A 22,347-nucleotide genomic window follows, 5' to 3' on the forward strand; every position below is an offset into this window, starting at 1 on the left:
CCCTCTAAACAATTCTGTTAATAGATAAGTCATTATTTATGGAGACGCAGGGGGAACCGTATCTGATGGGGGAACAGGGCTCGACGTAACAGCAGCAACTCGAGCACATTACTGCCCCCTATATGTCAAGAGGACAAATAACACCTTTTCTGTTCAAATTGCCAACCCGCCACAGTGGCGTGTGTGTTGATATAATTCACCTGCCGCTTTAAATATTTACCCGCATTTGGCCGGTGGCGGGTGCTAATTTCCACCCCTGCACATGAATAATGTTCTCCCAGAAATCAATGCATTTAAACAAACAACCTCCAGCAAACACAAACAGCGCTTTTGGGTGATTTTGTTCTTGCACACTATGAGCATATTTTTTCTCGCACCATTGTCTGCTATACACACACACACACACACACACATACATGGTAATGTGTGTGAAGCCTGTGAATTGCATCTTTTTGTTCTGGTGAAATGGGTTGGGAACACTCAGATCCTCTAAACCAGCTTAATAACTAAATCCCAACAAGCGTTATGGAATAAAATGTCCTAATTATGCTGGCAGCTGATATCAGAGTGGTATTTATGTCCTCCTCTGGTCATAATAAACAATAAAGTGACATTATTGAGCAAAAAGTTGCAAAATCAGGACATATACAAGCAGCAGGTGGGAATCAAATATCAAATTAAATTCCTCTTAAAACAAGTCTTATCAGAATCCAATTTTTTTCTTTTTCTCTTGCCTGTGACTGACATGTAATTAAGCACGTTCATGTCTTTTGGTCTTCTAGGAGCTGGTTGCAGCAGGTCTTTGTAACACCGTTGGTGGTTGTTTTCAATGTTACGCGGTGACTTCCTCTCTGTCTCGGAGTCTCGTCCAGGAGAGCACCGGGGGCAAGACACAAGTAAAACAAACGTCAATGTGATCACTGTGTAAATGTGACTCTCTGAAAAAGTTTCAGGCACTAAAAGTAAATTGAGGAGGCTTTACAAGAAATGCCATAAACAGCCTTCCAATGAACTTCAAAATAGGTGTGATGGAAAACCCAAACAAAGCTATAATTTGGAGTAATCTACTTTAGGAAACAGACTTTTCAAACGTCAACAACTAAACTTAAGCTTGCACACAAGCATTCAGAAGGCAAGTTGTTCCTTGGACCTTTGAAAATCCAAGTTCCCACACAGATTTGGAGATGCTGTTTTGATTAAGGCCTTTTGTCTTAGACTTTGCAGCAGTGACTCTGTTTACACTTGATTCTGGTGTTTACTTTGAGCCATTTAATTCTGTTGGGTTTTTTTTTTGTGTGTGTGTGTTTTATCAGGTTGCAGGGGTGGTCTCTTCAGTTATTGTGCTGATCACAATTTTAAAAATAGGCTCCCTGTTTGAAAATCTCCCCAAGGTACGGCTACTTTCTTTCCCCATCTTTTCTCACATGTCGTCAGCAACACCCCTGGTTATTTAAACCCAATAGGACTGTGAGCATGTGTGTGAATTCATCTGTGTGTGTGTTATTCCTCAGGCTGTCTTAGCCACGATAGTGTTCGTGAATTTGAAAGGAATGTTTAAGCAGTTCCTGGATGTGTCTGTGCTGTGGAAAACCAACCGGATTGACCTGGTGAGCCTTAATCTGCTCGAACACTCCTCCTGCTTTGTTGCGAGTTGTTGCAGTACCGACCCCGCTGACTGTAAATGTCTCGCTCTGCAGCTGGTGTGGCTGGTCACTTTCATCAGCACCGTCCTGCTCAACCTGGACATGGGTCTGGCCGTCTCCGTCGGCTTTTCCGTGCTCACTGTCATCTTCAGAACACAACTGTAACAACCCACCTTTTATCAATTCCTATCAGTGTAGAAAATGCAAACCATCACAACTCTGAAGGGCAGTGTTTTTTGCTATAACAAGGACATTTCAATTAATTTCAGACCCCGCTACTCTCTCCTGGGCAATGTGCCAGGCACTGACCTGTATCTGGACATGGAGAGCTACAGGGCGGTAAGAATAATGCTCAAAATCATATCTGTTCATAGACAGGTAAAGGCAGAGTTGACAGAAATATGAAAAAAACGAACAAACTTTATGGTTATGATTTGTGATATTTGGTCATGTAATTAGCTTAATAATAAATATACTGCAAATTTTAAAGGAGAAACAACTTTTGAGAAACTGTAAGCAGCAATCCTCTGAGGTACACACAAAAAGAACCAGAAACAAGAATGACTTAAATTTTTAAAAAATGTTTATGACTTTAGATTTTTTAAAATGATTTATTTTTGTGTTTTCATACATATTTACTTGTTCATACAACAAAATTATTTCTCGGTTCAATCAAGTTGTCTAACAATGCAGATTTAAGTGTTACAATACTCAGCCCAGGTAAAGAAAATTTAAAAAAATTCCAAAACAAAACTGAGTCAAATGGCTTTGTTCTTAAATAAATCCTCTAAAAGTGTGTGGATTTTTAAAAAACTTTTATTTAACAGGTTCTTTTTTTCGTGTAGCAATCCATTCTTTCCCTGGGAATAGCTTATATTTTTGTTTATTCATCAGAAAGAGAAACAAAATCTGCGTTGTTGTTGCATTTTCAGCTGCAAAGAAGGGAAAATGTCCAAACCCTAGATGTCACCATTCTAACAAACCATATTCCCACCAACCCTGGCTAAAAACTCATTCATACTGACACACAAAGTTAAGATAATATAAAAATTTTGTGACATCAAATGTCAGAAAAGTGGCAGTGTCAAGTTGTACTCATGTGGAAACAACAGAAAATTCACACTATGTGTACTGGGTTGATGAAAAAAACCAAAACCAGGAAAATTCAGGGCAAATAATGGGAAACTACAGTTACTGCAAAAAGCAAATGAAAAAAATATGTTTTTTGTCTGGAATTTGTCCCTGCAGGCCAAAGAGATTCCAGGAATAAAAATCATTCGCTCATCAGCAACCATCAACTTCACAAACGCTGAATTGTACTTGGAGTTCCTTCAGGAGAAGGTGTGTGTGTGTGTGAGCCCATAAATGTGTGATGCAACCCCTCCCTTTGCAGTTGTCAGCACGCTCAATGACTTTCGTTATTTCTCGTTCCTGTCTCGCTTTCTCTATCCTAATGACGGTGCTTGGACTTTTTGTGCAGAGTGGAATTGAAATCGAGAAGCTGAAGGCTGAGAGGAAGAAACTCGAAGCAAAGCAGAAGCGTGATCAAGAGAAAGAGAGAAAGAGAAACAAAAAAGAGGCAAAGATGAAGGTGAGATATCCAAGTCTGAAACATATTTTGACTATTTTCAGCTGGTGCTTTTCCTGATAACTGCTTTTTGCTTTTTGACAGAAAACACACCATCTGTCGAACGCCACCAATGGTGTGAAGGACTTACAGCTGAATGAGGGGAACGTATTCACAGTAACAATAGATAAGAATAATCAGAAAGATGGAGCTTTCAACCTCACAGAGTCAGCCACAAACAGCTTTAACAAAGGCCAAACAAACCTGGCTTACGAACACATGTCTGACTCCGACTCAGACACATGTGACCACAATTACGAAGACATCACAAAAGTTTCCTATCAGGGCGGTGAAGATGGCAGGGCCTGCAGGTCAGGCATCCACAGCATCATCCTGGACTTGTCCACAACCAGCTTTGTGGACACCGTCACTGTAAAGATGCTGAAAACTGTACGTCTGTGTTGAAATCATTGCATTTTAGAATCGAATAGTTTATTACTTTAACACTCATTTGAGTTGTTTTCCTCTATATTCCAGATTTTCAGAGACTTTAGAGCAGTTGATCTGGACATCTATCTAGCTGGCTGCCAAGGTAAAAAAAACACACACAAGCCAAAACAGAGACAGAGTTGATGTCAGTTCAATTCAATTCAGTTTATTTATATAGCACCAAGTCACAACAAAAGTCATCTCAGGGCACTGTACAAAAACATTCACATACTTTATAAAAGCCAATTAGTAGTTCAGTTCAGAATCAAAGCATTGAAGGTTCTGATAACGAACGCATCAAGGTCTCAGCCTCAGTGGCGCCACGTTGTTCCCCTTGGCACACGAAACTCAAACAGAAGTATATAATTACAATATTCTCTTCCTCACGTGATCGAGCACTGCTTTTCTGTGTTTATTTGTGGTCCAAACTTAGCCTGCGTGGTGGAGCAGCTGGAAAAGGCAAACTTCTTCTCGGAGTCCGTCCCAAAGAGCAGATTGTTTGTCTCAGTTCATGACGCAGTGCTTCACATCCTCAGTAAACAGGAGAGGAGAGACTTCATGCCTGTGAGTGGATAATTATCGCCCGCTGCCAACAGGCTGAGGCGCCTCATAATGTTTACCTGTGTGAGTGTGTATGAGTGTGCATGTGTTGGTGTGTCTATTACCAAAATATCTCACAACCCATTGGACTAAGCCAAATGAAACTTGCAGAAAATAATCATTGGAGATACATCTACAACTGAAAAACTTTTGGAGTCCTCCCAAATCAAAATGGCAACCACGGCCAAATCACCTTAAAACACAAAAATGGCTACAATTAGGCCACTTTAGCAGATATTGAGCTAAAATTTGGTGTGGTAGAAGCTAAAAGTCATTCACAACACACAGTCTGAGCAAAACTCATCCTGCAAGTTTTGGAGGCAACCCACTTCAAGATGGCTTCCACAGCTAACTGACATTCGCCAACACAATAATGGATATAACTCAGTTAGTTTTACAGCTACTGAACTAAAATTTGATGTGGTTGCAGGTGAGAGTCGTTAACAACACATACTCTGTTGTCTTGCAATATTGCATGAGTTTGTGCAACAAAAGGTGATCTTAGTTTAAGATTTTAGCCTGAAAGGTGGCGGGCGATATGCATTTCTTCAAGGAATGCCAGGCCTGTAATCATAATTAGGTTTTCCTCGCCACTGCAGAAAAGAAGTTTTGTTCCTACAGGTCTAATTTCTCATTTTCTTCCTACAGGGGGTTAGTGATACCCAAATGTGACCAGCAGGGGTCACATAGCTTCAACTCCAGCACTCTTCATCCCCCTCTTCCTCCTCGTCCTCCTGCTACTGCTGCTGCTGCTCCTCCTCCTCCTCCTCCTCCTCTTCCTCCTCCTCCTCCTCTTGGGCAGCCACCTGCTCTGTTGCTCACCATTGGTCGCCGTTGCCTCCTCCCCTTTCAGCGGCAGAGAAATGCACCACCTCGACATGGCGGCCGGTTGCCATGGAAACACAAGGGAGCTGTTGCTGTGGCAACAAGCTTTTTATGATATGGTCTAATGAGATGGCCAGCAATACGTCACTGCAGCTCTCTGGCTTTGTGGCGCATGTGTGAGAGACAGCGAGGAGAGGCGGGGGCTGAGTGGGAGAATGCAACTGTGGACTAATGAGAGTCTGTATTTATAGCATGTATTAGAGAGTAGATGGTAAGTGAAAGGCCGAGTGAAAGGGGAAACTCATATGTGAGAGGTGCTCTGAGGCTACAGGCCTCATTCGGCGTTGGTGCATCTGTCTGTCAAAAATCTGGAGAAGGGAAGCGACACATCTCCCAGGAATCGGCCAATAAAACCTCATCGTTAACACTGATATGGATGACTCCTGAAGAGTTCAGCTCTTATATTGCTCCTCATTTGCTCCAAAGTCCTGCAAGAATCAGCTGACTGGTAGATAAGGTGCAATAGCTGTTACATTTGAATGGAGAGGCAGCTTCCGATGAAATGTGGGTAAATTTATGGTCAGTATTCACAAGACTGAGTCATCTTGATGTTGAGCTCCTTTCTTTTATTGGGATCATTCACTTCCTAAATTAACTGTCACAGACTAGACACTGTTTAGTAGAACATATCCATGTGCTGAATCAGGTCATTCAAAGACCACAGTCTTTAGTTTTTATCTGTTTTTTTCAAAAATGTTGGAAAAGCTTTTGAACTCTCCAAAAGCTGCATTAAAGAAATGGTTCAGATTGTTTGAAGCGAGGTTCTGTGGAAGAATTACCAAGTTATTTTCATAGCTGTAGATTGCTCTTTGATTAACCTCAGTTTGGAAAAACAATTACATTTTGACCTGATTGACAAACTGATGGCTAGTCCATGTGGCCAAGAACAACCTTAAAACTTAAAACTGTCATCTTAAAATTCAAACAAATGCTATTTTTGCAAACCTTTACATCATCGTCACTTTCTCACTGTGAGATTCTTTAAACTGAAATAAGTTCTCGCTGCAGGAACTGCCCCAGTGTGCACAGGAAATATCACAGCTAGCTGCTGCTGGAGTTATTTATCCTTCCAAATAACCACATAATTCTATATATTCATGCAATGCAAAATAGAAGGTTTAAAAAACAGCATTTTCTTAAACTGCTATGAAATCTTTCAGATTAGTTATTTTTAGATGGCTAGTTGTTTTGTTTTGTCAATCAGGGCAGAATTAAACTCTGTTTTTTCAAACTGAGGTCGTTCAAAGAGCTGCAGGTACAACATTAATTCCTCATAATCTTTCCATGCAATCCCACATAAAAAAATCTAACTATCACTTTAACATGTGCTCTATTTGAACTGTAAACAAACATTTTCTCATTAACTTTGATATGCTTTTCAGACATCTGGGATATACGGGCTTCTTAACACAAGGGCAGCAACTGGCAGGAGCTGTTAAAAAAATCACGTCTATTTTTCTTACAAGTGCAATAATGTAAAATATTTAATGTGATTGAACCAGATTTTTTGTCTGTGCATAGTTCCTGTATATATTTTACATTTAAAATAATGAAATCCAAACAATAAAAACTCCTGACACATTAAATCCATCTTCAGCTGATCGTTTATTATCTTTTTTTTCATCCCCACAATCCAATTTACTGATTTTTACACAGTTCAGTCAAATACTTCTGTCCTTCTTTTAATGTGGAAATAATTTCCATTATCCCTTCCAAAAGTTAACACTAATTCACAAACCTACAATACACAAAATACTTCAGTTAGTTTATAATACATAGTTCATAATGATCTGGAAGTGGTGATGCATTGTCTCATTGTTATGATTACATTTTGATTTCTTTTTACAAACGGAAGTCATATTTCCACACTTAATTGAGAAATTACATTTGGCAGAAATTACCAGCCAAAGGCAGTGTGACATGGAAATGAAGGTAACACTGTGGATGGTCCAACACACATGCAAATGCCCACACACAAATAGATGCATAGGCACACATGCAGCTACGAACATACACACTAAGACAATAAAGTATCAGCAGCGGACATGAGGTCTTTCATGTGAGTATTATACCCAGGATCTTTTAGGTTTCTGCTCACTCAGAAAAAAAACCAAAAAAACAACCCTGATGGATTTGAGACGGATGAGGCTGTTTGAACACTTGCAACTAGGGACAATTTAGCAGCTACGGCAGACACATAACACCTACGAAACAAGATGGGGCAAGACTGCACAGAGGCGAGGGGAAAGAACGAGAACGGAGAGCCAGCGAGGTAGAAAACAGAGCAGAGGGCGTGACTGTATAGGTGAAGCAGGTGTGTTTCAGTTGTTTTTCAGTATAGTCTTTGGTCCATTGGGCTAAAGTTGTTTTCTTTTTATTTCTAATGTAAGCTATGTGTTGTTAATCTGTGTTTGGGTCCTATTAGGCCGATGTAGTGTGCATGATTTAGTGCTGATGTCAAAGCTCAGGTCATCAGATGACACTCTCAAAGAGCAGAGTACTCTTGGTTTCTTCAGGGGGCAGCAGTTTGGCCTCACTCTCTGGTGCCAGGTACTCCAGGTGATGTCTGCCCCACACTGGGGTGGTTAGATGCTGCCATCGCTGAGGAGAAAAATGACACAAATGTTTCAACTTCCTCTAATGAATGACAAAATGATCTGAGCAGTAGACACAAAAAGGAAGGCAGTAACCAAGAAGGTGGCTTTAAACAAATTCATCAACAGAAAGAAGTGCAAAAAATTGCATATGTGTGGATAAACTGACCTCCTGGAAAGATCCTTTGCAGCGAATCAGTTTGTAGAGAACAGTTACAGGAATACAGAGCATAGAGGAAAGAGCCAGGGCCCATCCGAGCGCTTCGCCCCACAAGGGGTACGTATACACTGTGTTGTAGGTCAGGGGCTTGTAGTTCACCACGTGGAATAGAAACACTGCCTAAATGCACACAGGAAAGTCTCATTAGTTTTCCACTTGAAGGCAAAGCTTAGTGGAAAGCAGGCGAAAGGGGGGCGGGGCACGTACCACGCAGACAAAAGGTGTGACGTAGGACCAGCACCACTTCATGTAGGGGAGGGGCTGGTAGCCGATCATACGAGCCACGTCGTCCATGAAACGGTCTGCGCCTGGCAGGTGGAGAACGAGGAAGTTGCGATAACGAGTTTATATTGACTTTGCTGTTGCTGCGAGGTAGTTACTCACCATAAACCCAGGCGATGACGACACACTCCCAGAAGGCCTGCCACAGCAGAGTGATGCCACTGGCTGAATAGTAGTCAAACAGCTGGAATACATACATCCCTCCCTGGCAGAAAGCAGAACAGCGGTCAGCATCAGCATACAACAGAACCCTCCCAGGGCCTTCGGGTCAAATGGACCCAAAGTTACAAGAGCTTCAGGGTTAATAGTTTACAAGTTTTCTGCTCCTTTTTGACTGTTCACACTATAAATGACCCGAAACCAAGTATTTTAAAGAAACAGTCAGGTGTTATGTTTACCCCTTTCAACTTTTGGTCAAGCTATGAGAATTATATTCTACGAACAAATGTTACTAATCAAGTTTTGAAGAACAAAACCAAACGACCTCTAAAAGCCTCACTGTACCTCAGTGACCATGGACATGTCAATAAGGAAGCAGATGATGCAGCAGATGGCAGCAACCACCTCCCGTCGCAAGGAGCCCAGGGCAGACTTAGGGGGCAACATGTCCATGATTCCAGTTATCAAGCCTTCCACCCCTACAAACTGAACAAAAACAACAAATAACAAAAGAAAATTAAAACAAAAATGTAAAGGAACAATAGAAGTTTTTTGTTTCCACCTGACTACAGTATTAATCTGTTGATTGCTCAGTAACCATTCTTTTCAAACAGTCAGCTACCGCTGGATTTACTTAATGACAAAGGCTAACCCTTCCCTGTGCAGGAATGTATCAATGTACTTTCGAAGGAAAATATCTCCCAGAATGAGCTAAGAGGATCACTGCTGCCCAGCTGATTTTCCATCATCTTACAGAAATGGCAGCACACTCTTGTGCAACGTGGCTATGGCAGGGAAAAGGGAAAAGCAAGAGCGAGGCAGAAGTAAATGAGGGAGAGAATGGAAAGTGAGAGTAAATGAATGGACTGGAGAATACAGACGCTCTCTGTGTGAATCAGACAGAAGGTCATTGACAAATCCCTGGGCTGTTAAACAATGGATGTAGGCTCTGGCTCTGACGCTCCACAAACAGGCCGCTAAGAAATATTATGCTAAAACTGGATGTGATTTACTTAGGCTGTTTTTTTTGGTGTTAAAGAAAGGAATTTAGAAAGGAAAAAAAAAAAATCACATTTGGTACAAAAAAATGCAGAATGCAACCTGGAAACAAATATAGAGGCAAGTAAGATGTTGGTGCATGTTTCCTCCAGGCTAATGTGTTGCTTTAATGTTAAAGAATGATGTCAGCGTTACCTGACTGTCCAGGCCCAGAATGAGCAACATGAAGAAGAACAGTGCCGCCCAGAGCGGTGCCAGAGGCATCAGAGTCACAGCCTTGGGGTAAGCTATAAAGGCCAGACCTGGACCTGCACACAAAGAAACACAGGACATTAGGAGCTAATGGCTCTCACCTTCAGTATTACAGTAGCTCATTAGATTTTAGACTGTCACATGATCTCACCGCTTTCAGCCACCTTACTGATGTCCACCCCCTGTTCCGCAGCCATAAAACCCAGGACAGAGAACACCACAAAGCCGGCAAAAAAACTGGTTCCACTGTTTATAAGGGCCAGAACAAATGCATCCCTACAGGAAAAAAAACAAAACAAAACAAATCAAGATCATTCAGAATAGGGAAATGACTGTTTAGAGGCAAAAATCATGATAGTATGATGTAACAGAGAGGTTATATAAGATGTTCAAGACAAACACAGGCACAGAGGAGACGGAGCAGGATGGTAAATTAGGGATCAATAGCAATTTCTCTGAAAGCTGCTGTCTTTGTTGTTGTGGCAGGTCGAGAAGAGAGAGTGTGCATCCACTCACCAGTTAGGGTGCACTTAAAATCCATGTTTTCATTTTGTCTTTCAATATCATTTGGGTCAAGTGATTCAGGACAGAGGATGTTTAACATGATCGGACATGCAAATTAACTTATTTTGACTTTTCTTTCTTAAGTTTTTTTTTGTTGTTGTTGTTGTGCTGCTGTCAACCTACTGTATGAGTGTGTAGTTATTACTTTAACTGTTTTTGTACGTGTACAATCTTGGCCACGACAGTAAACATGTTGATGTATTGAAGCTGAACCTCCTCCTGAACCGAGAAGCACTGAAGCTCTATTCATGATCCACAGTTTCAGCATGGAGTCAACAATGACTCTGTTATCTGACTGAGGAACGAGCCTCTGTTTAACTAAAACGTCTGCTTGGCAACTTTAACCGTAACTCCAGTCTGATAGGAATGCATAAACAACAGCTGCATTAAGCAGGATCTGGTACTCAATATTCTAACTAAAATGAAGTTTTCATTATTTCAGCAAAAAATGGTAATAATTTCCAATCAGTCATTGCATAAAAAACAAGAAATATCACATTTCTGACAGAAATCAGAGCTCAGTTAAGAGAGCGACAGTGAGACGTATAAATAATTCAAAGGAGCAGCTTTGTGTCCACTGACAGTATTTTTTTTTCTCTTTATGTTAAAAAAATAGTTTGACACTAGTGGTATTCATGTGAAATCTCATTGCATGTCAGATTTTATGGTGCTCTGGTAATTTGATCTGCAATAATTAATGAGTTAACAATTAGCTAGATTCATGTTTTGAAGCTACACAGCCAGCAAGGAAAATAAGTTCGTATCATTTACATACAGCAGTTGAATTGCATTATGCAAGTCAAATCAGGTTTTTCTGTCGCTTGCAAGAGAGACCGAAAGTTGCTGGCAAAAACTCAGCAACATCAGATTATTCAAAATGAAGCTTTGCAATTACTCAGCTCCCAGAAACATTCATTTTCAAAAGAACATTGATTTTTTTTTTGTTCAGAGAAAACGTGTTGACAGTTTGATGATGATTTAAAAACTAATAAAATGAAATGTGTGGCTTTCAGAGCAACTCATCTAAACTTTTAAATTAACTACACATCACAAACTACAAAAAACTTTGATTACTAGGCACACGAGAGAAACAGAGAATGGAAACTCATCTCGTGACTTCCAATTTAGGTCAAAAGGAGAGAACGTGTTTGGAGCAGGATCTGCATGCCCTTCATTCTATAAGCATTCCAAATATGCATGCAAGTGCTTAGATTTACCAAAACAAAGTCCCTACTTCTGCTATGGCGCTATATAACCTCCTCATAAGGGTCTGCTGGCTTGTGCTGAACACTGGAAGCAGCAAAACAACATACAGCTCGGTCTGCACTCTGACATAAAAGTCAAACTGATACATTACTGAACCACTTCATTTCAAGAGCCTCTCCAAATGATTAATGTTACATTTCCTTGGAAATAAAATTAAGTTTATACAGAATCGGAACTTAACGTGGCCTTCCTAAAGGCCCATTCTCTTCTGAAATTGATCTGAGTTGGAAAACACTTTAAACGAGAGCAACATGCCAGGAAGCCTTCGAGGACCTCGGTCACTCTTATAGTGCATTCTAAGGCTAATGTTTATGCTGGTATCAAGGGGACAGCGCAGGCCTTAAAAAACACTGGAAGCCCAACTGAGAGTCATTCTTAAGCTAAAAAGGGACAAAGTAGAATTATGATGTTACGAGATCACTTATAAAATTGGCTTTGTGTTGAAGATTGGCTCCTTCCAACAACACTGGTGTCTGATTTCATGTTTTGTATAAACTTACTGGTAACAGTTGTTATGAAAGCGGTTGTAGCTGCCCAGCGCAGTAAGGGCACCAAGTCCAATGGCATAAGAGAAGAAAATCTGAGTGCCGGCATCAATCCAAACCTATTATTTAAAAACAAAAAACAAAGTACGATTTCATTTAGTTGTACAAACCTGTTACAGTTCCTCAGGACTACACCCATTCAGAAACTCTACACTGACACACACAGAAATGCTCATGCAAAAAAAGCTGAACCTGTGCTTCTCCTAGCTTGGACCAGTCTGGTTTCAGGTAGTAAACGATGCCATCCAAAGCTCCAGGCAGAGTGACACCATGGGCCAGAAGAACCACCAGAACCAGGTAGGGAAACAGGGCTGTAAAGTACACAACCTACAGAGAAAGGGAAAAATGGAGAGCGTCAAAAAGAAATTCTGGATATTGTGGGACCAGTTTGTTGGAATTGAGTAAAAAAGGAAAACACAAAATGTGTACACATCAAAATATAGTTTGTTTTTTTTAAACAGAGGCTAACTGCACAGGTTTAGTGCCTATCACCTATTGTCAAGGGCAGCTGCAGGTAAGCACGGCTAAAGTACACTTCTTATCACTTTGATTAGGCATTTACCTGCTTTGCAAATACTCAAGACATAAGTAGAAGCCCATTAGGTCCTTCCTGTAGTAGATGTGTAATCAGGCCTGTCATGCTACTTTGACGAAAAGGTCTCCTGTAAATGGAAAGCCAGACAGTTTGTAAACCTCCTGCAATAGCAGGTGGTTTTGGCAGACCTTTTTTAAAAAAGTAGTTGTTTTTTTTTGACAACTTTTGCTGAAAACTCACTCTTGTTACTGAGTAATAGTAAAGTTGTGAGAAAGCACATTTTGTCTTGATCTGCTGTGATTATGGGCAGAAAGGGCCAGCTTGCAAACACCTACATGGTGGAAAGTTAATAATCGGCTTACAGCAGGCTGGATAAATCGCTTTCATTGTTTTTGCCCCTAGCTCCATGAGCTTCGGCCACTAGGGAGACACAAGTAAGCAAACAGTTTCCCCTATGTGTTACAAAATAAAAGGATTTGTTTATTATGTCAATGTATCATAGGACACAGTTTAAAAAGTCAGAAGTGTTTATTTATTTTCTCAGAACAATTTCAACTAAGAAATATAAAAAAGGATGTTGTGAATTCACAAAAACAACATAAGTGGGCCAGCACTTAAAGAAAATAGGTGAGCTTGTACAGAGTTTCAGTCTAGACGTTGATCCTTCGTCTAAACTAAAGCTTATTGGAGCCAAAGGGCAAAATGCTGTGATGATGTTCCCTTTTGGATGGAGTCATGCCAATATTAGTGTACCCTGCAGGACCTCTGACACACTGTTTGAACATGAATATTAATGCCCACGCCCTGAACTTCAAAACTAACATGTGACTGTAGTTGTCAAGAACTTTTCTTCTAGGAAATACTTCACCTTGCCAGTAGATTTAACTCCTTTCCACATACAGAAGTAAACGATGATCCAGGTGGCTATGAGACACAGCACCATCTCGTAGCTTATGACACCAGGTTCATGCAGGCCTCCGGACAGACGAAGCACTTTACGTCTGGAATGAGGAGCAGAGACATTTGCCAATAAGAAATAAAACAATGAATGTTTCCAAGAGCCGCAAAGGAATATTCAAAAACAAAAGAAAATAAGTTCATATCATTTACATACAGCAGTTGAATTGCATTATGCAAGTCAAATCAGCTTTTTATGTCACTTGCAAAAACCCAGAAACATCAGATTATTCAAAATGAAGCTTTGAAGTTACTCAGCTCCCAGAAACATTAACTTTCAAAAGAACGTTTTGATCTTTTTTTTTTTTGTTCAGAGAAAACGTGTTGACAGCTCGATCCACTAAAAGGGCCACATACTCCCAAAACTCGATGACTGGGGAGCGCAGGCCCTCGGCCTCCACGCAGCTGCCGTTGAAGAGGAGCTGAGATGAGGACAGGTTCAGCGGGGTCACGGTGGAGAGGGGTCTGGACGGCGTGGCAGCAGGTGACGGCAGAGTGGTCTGGGTGGCACTGCGGTTGTAGCACGTGCGTCTAAAGTCCTGCGTGCAGTTGGGGGTGTTCCAGGGGTGTCCACAGGTGGCCCAGGGCAGTGGGTTAGTGAAAGAGTGAAAGAGAAAGTAGAGGCCCCACACCAGGATCATGATGTAGTAGGTATTACAGAAGAACACGATCACCATCGAGGCTAGGCCCAGACCTGACCAAGAGAGGACAGTTCTTCACTTTCAAACCAAAAAGTGATTAAAACAGCATCTTCAGAGAGCCAGCACTGGCATCCACAGAGAGGCAAGTACCTTTGAAGAGAGGTGCGATGTTCCAGGCAGAGACCCCTCCTTGTTTCATGAACTGGCCCAGTGCGATCTCCAGGAAGAAGACAGGAATCCCCCCGATGAACACAATCAGCAAGTAAGGGATCAGGAAAACCCCTGCGGTACCCAAAACCACACATTCATCACCTGGTATATGAAGTCACAGGCAGGTAGAAACACCGTTTTATGCCGACACATGCTCATAAACGCTGAGAACATGTGCTACTTGTCAGCATAAGTTCTTAAGTGGTTTTGCTCCATCTCCTCAACACCTACACTCCAATTAAAGCCCTCGGATCTACCGAACAGTTTCTTTTAAATGTACCAAAATCCAAATTAAAACATGAAGGCGTTCGGGCTTTTTGCAGGTGCTGCTCCAGTTCTGTGTAACAGTTTACCTCTTCACCTCCTGAGAGTCCATGCTTACAGTAAAACCCATCATTTTTCACTGGCGTTTCATTCAAGCAGAGATCCAATAGAGCTGACGGTTTTATGTTGTGTTTCTGTATTTTACTTTGGCTTTTACTTGTTCTAATATTGTTTCTCATATTTTAACTCTTTTTATTGTAGTTGACTTAACTGCAAAACACTTTGGTCAACTTCTTTAGTTTTTAATGTACTATAGAAATTCACTTGACATTGACATATATAGACTGTAAGTGACATATTCAGAGTTTTTCATGATGAGACTGAGTTTAAAATTGATGTCCAATAGTAATGTAGCCAGACTGTTATTTATTTTTGCATTTCACAATGATTTTTTAACTCAAATATTAAGAGTTATTAAAAACAATCAAGACAGAGAGGAAACAAAGGACAAAAGTGAAAAACTCAGAGGGGGAGGAGGAAAGGCAGGACAAAAGAGGCCTTGAAATGCTAGGTGGGAGATGAACACATTGTCTCTTATTTCACAAGTGTTTGGGATATATTTGAGTGCAGTATTGGCCTTGAACTTGAAAGCTGCATGGAGAGGAAACAAATAAAGACGTACTGAATGGAGACGACTGGGGGGACAATAGACTCGGGGTAACAGAAGACATGTAGGCTTGATAGCGGCACTTATAGGGTTGGCGCGCAGTGCCTCTCTCCTTTTGGATTCCTACGTCGCGGCAGACGTTCGAGCAGTTGATATGAACAGTTCCGCTCACTAAATAAAAAAGCAAACTGCTTTGTTTTGTGAATAACAGAGTCGAGCGATGCCACCACGGTGCGCAGATGGGATGAAGTCACGTGACCAGCGATGACGCAGAGCAGAAAGAGGCCAAGGAGAAAGGAGGGAAAGATTGATAGATTACAGGAGAGGCAGGTAGAGGGCTGGGACAGAGAAGCTAACAGACTGACACATCTGGGCATTGATCCGGTGGACGGTGGACTCTTCACCAGTGCAGGGAACGACTTTCAGCTCATCGTTCTGTATGTCGTTCTCTGCGAGCAGAGGGCTTTCGCCATATAAGGAAACGTTTGCGAGGCGTGAGTGTAAGGGGAGATCAGGAGAGACACAAAGAGAAAGAGAAAAAAGGAGGATAATGCTGACACATCTTAACTTAATGGCCAAATTATGAAGGAGCTCGGTTCTTACAGGCTGGAGTAAATCCTCTTTGATCATTAGTAGACGAGACACATTAAGAATAGCAGATGAGTTATAGTGAGACAGATGATTTGTAGAACATTAATCACATACTTATGCGGTACATCTGTCTTCTACTGTTTCCAGTGGAGTGCACACTTAATTCAGTGACTAGCAGGTGTTACTAAAAGCCCCAAGTCTTATCTGATATCTTTGCTGTGTTTTACAACATGTACCCTGGGTTAGTCAAGGGCAAAAGTACTGGAGCCGATGAGACGTCGCTGACACTGAGAGGACAAAGGGGAGGGCGCTGTCACAGAACGTTTATTGTGTGACTTATCCATATGCCCCTTATCAGGGCAGGAGTAAGGGGGTGGGAGAGAACACCTCAGCGCGTCTCATGACTGCTGAACGAGCGCACAGAGGCGGGGGTGGACTGTGTGAGGCAGGCCATTGTTATATGATACCAGTAGGCAGGTATCAAAGCTACCAGTCACAAGACACACACACACAGGGAGGGAGGGACCGACTAAAACGCACGCACACACAATGATATAATCCAGTTTGATTTTAATGAAACGCCTCCTGAAAAAAAAAAAAAGCGGGTCGGGCAGCAATAAGAAAAATCAAAGTCAAAAAGCCACGGTCAGGTGAGGTTACTGTCGGGCAACACTGAAAAACACACAAAGCTCAAAGACCTCATATGCCAGTGATAGAAGGAGGAAGTCTGCTGGGCACGTTGCACTGAGTCCGTCTGGTAAGCAGCAGGTGACTATAATAAATAAAGAGAATCACGTGGGGAGGCACAGCTTTTCAGCTACGTGTTCACAGCCACGCAGGCCCTTTGCCTGTTCTAACAGTATTATGTCTCACCCTGTTGACCTTCTAAATGCATACTCTATAGTCTGTAAGTTGTATAAAGAAAGATGCGGTTAGAGACACTTCTTTGTCTACTACTTCTGTTCCCCATTTTCCTTTTGTGTTCGATGTTTTATTGCACCTAAAGGCCGTTAAAGTCGTGGATATTCATTTTCACTTAGCTGAGGTCACCCCTAAACACAATCACAATCTTATTTATACAGTAGATTAGGTAACAGTTCAAGGCCCACGTTCCTCCACAGCATCAGGCGGTTGAGATGAGCACTTGAAAATGAGAAGTCATTCGGAAACTGACAATTCCTGGTTCTCGGAAATGTCCCAAATAGCACAACAGCTAAGGCTGCACAATCAGCAGTGCATCAACTGACATAAAGATATTTGAGTCATTTGTAGACAACACCGTTGTTAAAACAATGACTTTGAGATTTGATGTTCGATCGTAATGGAAGGGAATCAAGGACCTTGCAGCATAGCTAGCGACAAAGTGCACAAGGAATTGCATTCATTCATTGCAGCGACGAGGACATCCTTATTAGGAAAACACAGGTGGCAGCGACTGCAAAGTAAGCAGGTTCGCTGTGAGTGCTGCTGTTTTTTATATCCACCCTCCAGATGATTAAGGACATATGGAACTAATCAATGTGTGACTTTTTTTTTCTTTTTTTTTAACTAACTCTTTTTAGCATTGCTTGTTTTATCGTAGAGGCAGGCAATACACAAACACGCTAAAACAGTTCGAAAGGTTTGTGCCATATGATTTAAATGTAAGCTGCTACCCCGAATCACGAATTAGGAAAATTACTGCTCCTTTCTGAGTACATTTTCAAACCTTAGCATGGACTCACTGATGATAAGTAAAATGAGGAAAAAGATGAGACGTTGATCTGATCAAGTTAGATTTATGTGATTTATATCAAATGTTTTTGGATAGTTTGTTAGTATTTTTCTTTTTAACTATAAATAATTTAGATTTAAATAAATGCAGGGTAGCTATTTTTCACATTAAAAATATATTTCTTTGACTAATCTGTTTTATTCATTGTGTAAGAATGCATTTATACATATAATTAACCATTCTTTTAAGTAATTTACAGCAATGATATGATTAAAAAAACAACAGGACTATTGTTCCTTACATACAAAAGTTGTGTTAAGCTAAGAATATGCCTGGATTTATATTATAGTTTGTTCTTAATATAGATCAGGAGTTTATAGAAAATATCAAGAGCATTAACCTTGTTCCCATAACCCATAACTTCATCACAGGTTTTGAAAATTGTCTTTGAATATCAGTCCCCCATACTTAAAAAAAAAATGTGGCAAGAATTTTGTCACAAGTTTATTTCAGCCGTGCCGTACTGTGAGCAGACAAAACACAGTCTCGAAGGCTTACCTCCTCCGTTCTTGTAGCAGAGGTATGGGAAACGCCACACGTTGCCCAGGCCGACGGCAAAACCCACGCAGGACATGATGAAGTCCATCTGTCTGGTCCAGGTTTCTCTCTCCACCTCCGGTCCGGCGACTGTCCCGTTCCCAGTCACAACTGGAGCCCCGTCCTGGCTCTGCGGTGGGCCAGCCCCTCCGCCATCACCGCACCCGGGGCCCGCACCGGGCATAGGCACCAGGGGACGAGCTGACCCCCCGCCCTCCTCCTCGGACAGGGTCCCTGCCTCCAACTGGGAGACGCTGATTTCACCTGAGTACAGAAAGAGGGGGTCAGATGAAGGAGAAGAGAGGGGGGAGGTGAGTCAAAGCCATAAGGAAATCAATTTAAAGAACTGCAAATATTCAAATGTGCAACTGAAACTCCAAGCTTTGATGAACTACATTGTTTTAAACCAGATGTATGATTTTTTAATGAAAATAAAAACGAGGCAATATCCTTACCATTCACTGCAAAACTAGTCACTGCCATCACACACCCAATTATGGTCTAACCTCAATAAATGGCACAAAAGGATGAAACTACATCTCACAAGATAGATTTTCATTCCTATTTAAATACCCTCATTGTGTTGCAACACACTGTCATCAGTGAACCCTCCCCCGATGTTCATTCTTTCTGTTTCTGTCTCACAGACAGAGTGATTCATGTGCTGCAGCACAGCTCAAGCACAGTCACCTCAATGTATAAACTCACATCAAGCCCCTCTGTTACTCATAAAGCCTTTTATTCCTCCCTCTAAATCAGAAAAAGAAAAAACCCAACCTACTAGACCAATCTACATGGGCACAAAATTAAGTTGGAGGTCAGGTCACTTCATGAGTGGCGTTCCACAATAGCACTGTCAGGCGCTCTGTGATGGATGCAAAGCGAAGGCAGATGAATCCAGATCGGAGCAGTTTGAGGGGGTGTGTGAATAGATGGAGGGGAAAGCAATGATGTAAGCATCTATGAGGCAACTTAACAAGAGGCTGCCTGTGGTTTCAGGTCATCTGTGTGAGGGACGGCTGAACGGAGACCATTTAATGCTCATCCACAGAGATCAAAAGGCCAGGCTGAGAATGAATCGTCATGGCACAAATATGAGGGGGGGTGTAAGTATAAATAGGCACCTGATTCTAAAAGCAGGTCGACAACTTGAGTGACGATGCTGGCGCCCTGATGGTGTTTGCATACGATTTTGTCTAGATTTAAATAATGTATTCAGCAGCACTGACCACTGGTTCAGCGTCACCGGGTGCAAAATGACTGCGGGCTGTTCCAGGTCAGGTCAGTCCTGGTTTCATGTTCATGATTACATGTCTGAATGCATGATGGGATAAAGGCTTGAAGCAGGCTGGGAGCAGCTGGCGTGTGGCTGCTCGGTCCTTGGCTGGACGGCATGAGTGACAGGGATGCTCTCATTGACATGCATTTGTTAGTGCCCATTGTTCATAAAAAAACGAATAAACAAAAGCAGTGGATCAGTGGATGGTCTACATGTCAGACTCACCTTGGCTGTTCTCTTCCAACTCAGGTGACATATTCTTGGTCACAAAAAAAAGAACAGCTATTATATTTAAGAGCAAGCTGGCTGGGCCCTCTTTTTTTGTCTAGGCAGGGGAGAAATGAAGTTTTAAAAGTGCCAAGCTACAAAAGAAAAAAAAAAGGAAGGACAACCCGGCAGGCTCAGGGAGGCAGACAGAGGGGATGTAGTCACAATACACACCAAATCCAATGGGTTTTCTGAGTTTCTGTTATTTCGTCTTCTTCTTGGAATGAAAAGTATGCGTTTTTTAAAATCTCAGTTTTGTTGTGAATATCACAAGCTGGAACCCGTTAGCTCTGCCGAGAGGAGATGGAAAATGTCACAAAGCGCCGCGGTCGGTTGAGCCGTTGACGGGAGGAGATTCAAAAGCAGTCGACGAAGCACTTGAAGGTAAGCCTGAAGAATCTCATGGATGACCCTTAAATGAAAATGATACTACGTCTCAGAAGAAAGGATCGTTGTCGGCCTTTAGTTCTCGTTCGATTCAGGAGCTCGGTCAGAAGTCCATGTTCCGCTCCGAGGAGATGCCGCTGGGTTCGTCGGCCGAAGAATGCGGGCTGCTCGGCTCTCCGGTCCGTTAGCTGTGACGGGCTTTCTCCCCCCCTCCCCTCAGTATTCCTCTCCGCCTGGCCCCGCCTCCGCCCGGGCTGCGGGCCGCTCTGATTGGCTGAGAGCGGCCCGGTGCGGCACGCACAGCATCAGCAGCACCGCTCAGTCACAAGGATGGCTTTATTACGTCCTTGACCTGAAATCATGGAGGGAAAAAAAAAAAAAAAAGGCCACATAGAAGCGGCGTCTGGTGGCGTCGGATGTGTTCTATTTATTTGTGCCATATCTTAAGGCGTCGGGGAATGTGTTAAAATTATCCCACTGACTGTGCCAGTGTAGGAAAATCACCACAGCATCTCAGTCTTTGGGATAAAGAAAATCGCCCTTGAAGATTGGCAGCAGAATGCAGGCTCTTGAAAATACGCGTTGTCCCCGTATCTGGTGACATTAGGACCGAATTAGATTAGTTATATTAAATATAAAGCATCAACTCAACAGTAATGCGGCTCGTTTGAACCATTTTGTATGCAGATTTATGTAAAATGACTTAATTGAAGGACCCTTCAGTGGTTAGTGTGAGAGGAAATAAAAGAACACACATTCTGTTCTACATTTTTCAACTTCCGCTGCAGGGTTACATTTAATGTTTTCCGAGGCCCTTTTATTGCAGATTTAAACCTAGCATTCCTTGAAGGGATGCATGTCGCCGCCTTTAAATGCCAGAGTATGAATTTGAAATCATCTCTTGCTGAGAACTGAGTTAAAACCCGTTTTGGTCAAACCTTGTAAATGACGCTATTTACGAGCTCATGCGAGATCTCGCGAGATGTGACAGTGCACAGAGAACGTGTTGAGGTCGACTCTCAGCTACCATGCCAAGATCAACTCAATTGCTCTAAAACGGAATGATTTATTGCCATTTTTGTGTTGGCTTTGTGGACAATCAGTTGTGGCGGCCATCTTAAATAGGGCAGACCACAAATGATAATGAGAGTAAACTAGAAAAGAATAGATTCCTTTAGGCTATTTGTCCCTCAGTGAGGAACATCCAATGCATCAGCAAAGTGATCGGCAAATAGAATCACACAAGGTACACAGTGAAATTTCACAAATAAATCAATAACAATTAGGAGTGTAAATAAAAATGAGAAAAAAACTAATTAAACAGTTAATTAGATATTAAAATATATAAGTGTATTTTAATAAAGTGGAACTGTACAAATGTGGTTTTATTTGTGCTATAACGCTATATTCTGAAGAATTGTAGATGCATTCAACGATAACTTTGAGTTTAACTAAATTCTTTTAAATGGTTCATGAGATATTGTGCTAACAGTTAATTTTTTTTAACTGTTAATTTTAATATGTAAAAACTGACAGTCATAGGCCTTTTTGTGTTGGCTAATTTCAGTTAGCTGTGGCAGCCATCTTGAATGAAGTTGACTCCAAAACTTAATCAGTTGTAATGTTCACTTAATGACTCCTTAAAGTTTCTTCAAAATTTGAACAGAAGTCATAAGATATTTTGCTAATAAACACACAGACAGAGGTGAATACATTATAACCTCTTTTTTTCCTGTGGGCAATAAACATACAGCATCACCTGGTGTACTTTGAGCTTAGTTTTATGTAAAATGACACCATGATAAATCTGAAAGATCTTTTAATGATCAGTTTAAGAGGAAGAAAAAACCTTCAGTTACAAAATTTTGTTCTACACTTTTGCTGCAGGATTAAAATTTAATGTTTGCTAAAACCTTTTATTATTTAAACCTTGGTATAAGAAAGTAATGGGAGTTGGTGCCCATTTGCAAAACCTAAAGCTACAGAAAAGGAACCCCGAAAAATGTATTTAGCCTTTAGTTGTGTGATGCATCTCAAAACTTAAAATGATCTTGATCTAAAAAAAAAAAAAACAACAACAAAAAAAAGAATCCTAAATTATCCATATACCACATTTCCTTTTTTTTTTAAAGTTACACACAGGGATGAATTTGCTTCACTGTGCAAAGTTGCT

The 22,347-nt window shown here is 41.4% G+C and overlaps 2 protein-coding genes across 2 annotated transcripts in view; one reads left to right on the plus strand and one right to left on the minus strand.

Moving 5' to 3' along the window:
- The window catches only part of si:ch211-117c9.2 (solute carrier family 26 member 6), a 15,243-nt gene extending 8,497 nt beyond the window's left edge, over window positions 1-6,746 (plus strand). Inside the window, exons 9-19 of the mRNA XM_017415075.3 lie at window positions 783-896; window positions 1,314-1,391; window positions 1,512-1,607; window positions 1,698-1,804; window positions 1,913-1,982; window positions 2,892-2,984; window positions 3,124-3,234; window positions 3,316-3,660; window positions 3,748-3,802; window positions 4,133-4,263; window positions 4,948-6,746. Coding sequence (XP_017270564.1) covers window positions 783-896; window positions 1,314-1,391; window positions 1,512-1,607; window positions 1,698-1,804; window positions 1,913-1,982; window positions 2,892-2,984; window positions 3,124-3,234; window positions 3,316-3,660; window positions 3,748-3,802; window positions 4,133-4,263; window positions 4,948-4,971 — 1,224 coding nt within the window. The 3' untranslated portion in view covers window positions 4,972-6,746. The remainder of the gene's footprint in view (window positions 1-782; window positions 897-1,313; window positions 1,392-1,511; window positions 1,608-1,697; window positions 1,805-1,912; window positions 1,983-2,891; window positions 2,985-3,123; window positions 3,235-3,315; window positions 3,661-3,747; window positions 3,803-4,132; window positions 4,264-4,947) is intronic.
- A 24-nt stretch (window positions 6,747-6,770) lies between these two features.
- On the minus strand, window positions 6,771-20,366 carry si:ch211-117c9.5 (sodium- and chloride-dependent creatine transporter 1). The gene is made up of 14 exons (XM_017415076.3): window positions 19,746-20,366; window positions 18,203-18,505; window positions 14,349-14,480; window positions 13,915-14,251; window positions 13,469-13,601; window positions 12,258-12,392; window positions 12,021-12,124; window positions 9,842-9,966; window positions 9,634-9,746; window positions 8,785-8,925; window positions 8,383-8,485; window positions 8,206-8,306; window positions 7,948-8,118; window positions 6,771-7,785 (listed from the first exon to the last, which is right to left on the minus strand). The coding sequence occupies exons 1-14, from the start codon at window positions 19,774-19,776 to the stop codon at window positions 7,657-7,659; spliced, it is 2,058 nt and encodes a 685-aa protein (XP_017270565.1). The 5' UTR covers window positions 19,777-20,366; the 3' UTR covers window positions 6,771-7,656.
- Window positions 20,367-22,347: the final 1,981 nt, after the last annotated feature.

The sequence above is a fragment of the Kryptolebias marmoratus genome, linkage group LG8, assembly GCF_001649575.2.
Source record: "Kryptolebias marmoratus isolate JLee-2015 linkage group LG8, ASM164957v2, whole genome shotgun sequence".
Classification (NCBI taxonomy): Eukaryota; Metazoa; Chordata; class Actinopteri; order Cyprinodontiformes; family Rivulidae; genus Kryptolebias; species Kryptolebias marmoratus.